Source organism: Anabas testudineus, chromosome 12 (assembly GCF_900324465.2).
Source record: "Anabas testudineus chromosome 12, fAnaTes1.2, whole genome shotgun sequence".
NCBI lineage: Eukaryota > Metazoa > Chordata > Actinopteri > Anabantiformes > Anabantidae > Anabas > Anabas testudineus.
In genome coordinates this window covers 247,501-253,137 of record NC_046621.1, presented here as the reverse complement: position 1 = coordinate 253,137, position 5,637 = coordinate 247,501, and the positions used below count along the sequence as shown (strand labels likewise).

At 47.0% G+C, this 5,637-nt stretch overlaps 2 protein-coding genes across 3 annotated transcripts in view; both read left to right on the top strand.

Annotated features, from left to right (window-relative positions):
- Nucleotides 1-5,511, top strand: part of LOC113159783 (scavenger receptor cysteine-rich type 1 protein M130-like) — a 14,516-nt gene extending 9,005 nt beyond the window's left edge. Inside the window, exons 8-12 of one of the 2 annotated variants that reach the window (XM_026356688.2) lie at nucleotides 1,217-1,537; nucleotides 1,631-1,912; nucleotides 2,167-2,493; nucleotides 3,222-3,225; nucleotides 3,311-5,511. In XM_026356688.2, the coding sequence (XP_026212473.1) occupies nucleotides 1,217-1,537; nucleotides 1,631-1,912; nucleotides 2,167-2,493; nucleotides 3,222-3,225; nucleotides 3,311-3,359 (983 nt within the window). In that variant the 3' untranslated portion in view covers nucleotides 3,360-5,511. Of the gene's footprint in view, nucleotides 1-1,216; nucleotides 1,538-1,630; nucleotides 1,913-2,166; nucleotides 2,494-3,139; nucleotides 3,226-3,310 lie in introns of both variants that reach the window. The other variant, XM_026356687.2, reaches the window with a different exon arrangement.
- The window catches only part of atp6v1g1 (ATPase H+ transporting V1 subunit G1), a 3,573-nt gene continuing 3,252 nt past the window's right edge, over nucleotides 5,317-5,637 (top strand). Inside the window, exon 1 of the mRNA XM_026356700.1 lies at nucleotides 5,317-5,510. Within this exon, the coding sequence (XP_026212485.1) occupies nucleotides 5,429-5,510 (82 nt within the window). The 5' untranslated portion in view covers nucleotides 5,317-5,428. The remainder of the gene's footprint in view (nucleotides 5,511-5,637) is intronic.

The window sequence follows — 5,637 nt, the reverse complement described above, 5'->3', positions numbered from 1 at the left end:
GTGAATAGAGGGGCTGAGCTGTCAACTGATCACCACCAAGTGGTGAGTTGGATCCGGTGGTGGAGGAGGAAGCTGGATAGACTTAGCAGGCCCAAACGTATTGTGAGGGTCTGTTGGGAACGTCTGATGGAACCCTCTGTCAGAGATGTTTTCAACTCCCACCTCCGGGAGAGCTACAACCAGGTCCCGAGGGAGCCTGGAGACATTGAGTCCGAGTGGACCATGTTTTCCACCTCCATTGTCAATGCGGCTGTTTGGAGCTGTGGCCATAGGATCTCTGGTGCCTGTCGTGGCGGGCCCTGGGGAAGACCCAGGACACGTTGGAGAGACTATGTCTCTCGGCTGGCCTGGGAACGCCTCGGTGTTCCCCCAGAAGAGCTGGAGGAGGTGTCTAGGGAGAGGGATGTTTGGGCATCTCTGCTTAAGCTGCTCCCCCCGCGACCCGGCCCCGGATAGGCGGTGGAAAATGGATGGATGGATGGAGTGAACATGACATTTATCATTGACAGGAGGATCAGAGAATTTGATCATTCAGTCATACAAACGCACCAGCTGTGTTCCAAAACTTAGTCAATTATGTTTTGGGAGATATGCTGAACAGATTTGTTTTTGTCCACTTTGTTAACATTCTGATCTTCTCCCACTGAGACCAAGCATTTTCTTCTAACTTCCCCCTGTCATTTGTCATTTGGGAGCCAGACAAGCTAAAAACCCATTGCATCAAGACCATGAACAAGAAACGACATAAAACAGTATCAAAACAATCGTCCTAAAACGTACCATCGATGCATCAACAGAGCAGAAAAGTGGCTGTTGAGTGGTGATCCAAGGTGAGAGGAGAAGTCCAAATATGGGCATGACAGGAAGTGGCTGGAGAGCAGAGCCACAGGGATGAGACCAGGTGAAAACAGGAAGGAGACAAGGCGGGAATTGTACCACTAGTTTACGTATCTGAAAATCGTATCTGTTACGTAGCTGTCTGTGTGGTGAGGATGAAAATGCTCAAGCTGCACACAGACATCTGCACAGCATCAGTCTTGATGTTGTTAGATAAACATGTTCTAACTGGAACCAGCTGTTTTAGTGTTTGATCTTTAACACGTTTTCTGCTGTTCATGAGGAACTGATGCTGGAACTGTGCTGAGTCCAGTTGGAATCACAGCCTTGTTGTTTCAGGATCTTCTTATTTAGTGACTGCTGTCTGTTCTGTGTCCAGACTCTGTCAGACTGGTGGATGGGACCAGTCTGTGTTCAGGCAGACTGGAGGTCAGGTCTGACCAGTCTAACCAGTCTAACCAGTGGTCCTCAGTGTGTGAAGCTGACTTTGACCAGCAGGATGCTGAGGTGGTCTGTAGGCAGCTCGGCTGTGGGCCTCCTTCAGTCCTCCAGGGGGGGCTCTATGGAGAACTGGAGGGTCCGATGTGGACCAGAGAGTTCCGGTGTAGAGGCCATGAGTCTGCTCTCCTGGACTGTAGAAGCTCAGATTCCACTAGAAACACCTGCTCACCTGGCAGAGCTGCTGGACTCACCTGCTCAGGTAGAAGTGGAGCTGCAGCTCTGATTTGGTTCATGTGTCTTTTAATCAAACTCACTTTGTTCTTTTACTGACGACTCTCTGGTTTCTGTTCAGAACCTGTCAGGTTGGTGGGAGGAGACAGTACCTGTGCAGGTAAACTGGAAGTGAAGCAGGGAGACTGGAGACCAGTTGGTGGATCTGGCTGGACCCTGAAGGAAGCAGCTGTTGTGTGTAGAAAGCTGGACTGTGGCTCTGCAGTTTCTGTAGTAGAGAGAAAAGAGACTGCAGACTCATCTGTGTGGTGGATGTGGACTGATTGTGTTCAGTCCGGATCTGCTCTGAGGGACTGTGTATTACCAACTAATTCTTATTCCATCTTGGATCTCACCTGCTCAGGTAAGCCCAGTGACATGGTGTTTATATTGTCAGAGTATAAACTGAACTGTTTCCAGAACAATCACATTCTAAAGAGAGAATTTGGAAGCTTCGAACCCTCCACTGACGGCTGAAAGAAGATTGTTCCTGAAACCCTCAAATCTCCACCTGACGGGACTCACCTGGAGGAACCTGTCTGTCTGTAACAACAAACCTGTGACATTGTTTTGTTAAACAGTTAACGAGACCTCATCTTTCATCACCTGTGTTTACAGACCTGCTGCTTCAGCCAATCATCTCTGTGTTCTCCATGGACGGGGTCTCTGAGGCCCTGCAGCAGGGCTTTCAGGTGTTCAGAGGCTCCAGCTTCACCATCAGCTGCTCCATCCAGTCACAGTTTCCAGGAGGCTCCTTCCAGCTCAGCTTCACCTCCTTAAATACAACACACAGCTACACCCAACCAGCTGTCAATCACTCTGCCCACTTCATGTTTCCTGCTGCAGAGCCCGCCCACCAAGGACGCTACACCTGTGTCTATCACGTCTACGTTGTTGCTCACAACTTCTCCTCTGAGAGCCGTCCGATGTGTCTCAGTGTCTCAGGTGAGAAACTGATCAGATGACAGCAGAGTCCAAAGTGGACTGGGTCTGTATGATGTTACAGGAACCACAGCTATGAACAGAATACTGCAGGTTGAACCACTCTCAGTGAGATATTCACTATAAAATCACTTCCTGTTTTAGCCATTCCCTGATTCACTGCTACCATGTAAGTCATTACTCCAATTTCAGGTCTGGATAATCCACCCAGCAGTTGGAAGACGGGGGTGTGCTCCACTTCTGCACTTTTTCTTTGTGTTCTTGCACTGTTTGCACTAGGTTGCACAGGATGCACTTTATGTGTTTTGCTAGGACAACTTAGCAGTCCTCAGCCCCATGTTTGTCTTGTTGCCGTTTTATGTAGCACCATGGTTCTGGAGAAACGTTGTCTCATTTCACTATGTACTGCTTCAGCTATATGTGGTTGGAATGACAAAGCTTCTTGACTTGACTTGACTTGACTTGACTTGACTTGACTTGATCTCACTCAGTGCACTATAGTGTCTGTCTCCTGTTCTTTGTCCACATCAGGTTTCAGATGAGTTCTCAGGATATCTGCAGGCTGATGAACAATAAACCAAACAGTCAAAAAGAGTTCAGCAGCTTCTTCTTCTTCTCTGTTGATAACTGTCATTAAAATCTCATCCAGGAGATCCAACAACTTTCGTCATCAGACTGGTCGTCCTGCCTGTGACTCTGCTGTTGCTGACCTCTGCCCTTTATTTCTACAGTAAGGTACTGTATCCACCTGTGCCGTTCACACTGAACTGAGCAGAGGGGCGACGCACTAATTCCCATCTGTGCTGCCATGTCTCTCCAGGCCACCAGGGGGCAGAGGTCTGACAGACAGGAGGACACCGAGCTGGTGAACTACGACCTCGGAGCTCAGGGAGCAGAGTAGGACCTCCAAGGAGCTGCTCCCACATCCAGACGGATTTCTCAGCACCATCTCAGTGGAGGCTTTGACATGTTTCTACGGATGTTCCCTTTAAACGACGAGGCTGGAATTATTCTGGATGTTTCTGAGTTTAAAACACGAAACAACAACGTGTTAGTTCGTCTCTCGACGGTTTCTGACTTCACTGCTCTGTCTGTGGCTCTCAGCTCCAAACCCACTGAAGACACCAACCTGCAGACACACTTCACACATGTCAACTAGATTTAAAGAAGGGAAATAGGTCAATAGGTCAAAGACACACCTGGCTGGCCATACATATCCTCTAAATGGAAAATTACAATACTCGACATACATGCTGAACTTGGTAAGGTTCTTACAGCGCCGCCTGCTGGTAAACTAATTAAACTGGACCCTTCAGAGAGCAGAAGTTAAATTAAAATGTATACTTTATTTGACATTACTGTCGCCGTTGGCTTACAACAAATTTTAAAAAACTTATAATTGTACAGCACCGACGTACTTGGAGTCTCTTTTTATCTCTCTTACCTCCTTTTGGAGTCAGGTCCTGGAGGATCAGGACAGGATGTGGATTTTATTCAAGTCTGATACAGACACACTTTCTGTTTCTTGAAATGACATTTTTCTGTTGCTTTTACATTTGAAGTGTTTTTATTGTTCCTTTCATCTCAATGACATTTAGTTGTTAATTTTATTATTATTTTATTTTATTTCTGGTGCTGATAATCAGTTGTTAAAGTTTTAAAACCAACAGGTCAACATGTGGAACATGGAGACTCGTCCAAACAAACATTTACAAACTTAACTATGTGTCTGTGTTCTGCGGTTTATCCACTTTCCTGCGCACCTTCCACTTTTTGCTCTTTAAGCAGCATCACTGATGGGCGGGGACACATCAAATCCAAAAACTCATCCAGCAGAGTTAGAACCCAAGAGCAGGAAATATGAGAAAAGTGGCCGGAGTCCAGCTTCACAGGACACAAACACACAGACGACGACTACAACAAGTCGATTTCAGCTAAAGATTCTGTTTTTAATCCACACACACGTCATGTGGCAGTATCAAACAGGAAACTCCATTTGTGAATTAAAGTTTTTCTTTCTGTTTCTACCTTTAATTAATTAGTTACACCAACGACACTGGCTCGGCTGCATGTTGACAAATCCCAGAAAATGTCTAGAAGTAGTTTTTGTCAGGATCCCACTGAGGTTCTGTACTAAGAAAATGTATTTTCTTTAACCAATAAACAGTCACAGACCTTTTCATTCAGAACATGATTCAGGATTCAAACAGTTTAACAGAAATCTGCTGCTGAAACCAGTAGAAACTGTACGTGTGATGTTGAAGTCCAGAAGTTGTTGATGATCTGACGACTGTGGTTTCTGTTCAAAACCTGTAAGCCACAGTACCTGTACAGGTAAACTGGAGCTGAAACATTTAGGAGACTGGAGACCAGTGGGTTGAGGAGTGTGGTTCAGCTGTTTCTGAAGAGATAAACGAGTCCTCAGACAGATCTGTGTGGAGGATCTGGCCTGATCAGTCTGGATCTGCTCTGAGTGACTGTTTAATATTACAGGTTCCTCTTCCTCATTCCTGGATCTCAACAGCACTGTTGACACCGTACACACGAACGTACGACAGAAACCTGACAAATGAACCAGATAAACTGACTCTTAACTGTGACGAAGCAGACACTGTGGACTTTTTTTGTGTCCTCGGTACCAACGGGGGACAGAATCAAAAACTCTTTTCTGGATCACGAAGTCGACAAATGAAAATAAAATAAAAAAGAATGTGAGATGAGCGAATAAAAGTAGTTACACAGACCGCCGCTAGGTGGCGGTGACGCCGCCTGCGGCAGAAATGCACCAATGACACGAAGAAGAAGCTCGCGACAGAACCACGTGACGTGACATCAGCTGACTGTGGAACCAGATCGAGGAACCAGATCCTCCGTCGACCTTGTTGTCCGTGTATTTCTCCGGTTCTCGCTCCGCTCTGCGCACCTTCTCCGATCCGACATGGCGAGTCAGTCTCAGGGCATCCAGCAGCTGCTGCAGGCCGAGAAGAGAGCGGCCGAGAAGGTGGCCGAAGCCCGCAAACGTGAGTAGGACAGACGGCCTGCGAGCCCGCAGCGGGCCGCTGGCTGCTCGGTACATAAAAACGGTTATTAACGGGGGGTCGGTGAGGAGTGACCGGGGGACAACACGGAGAACTGACCTGAAGAACT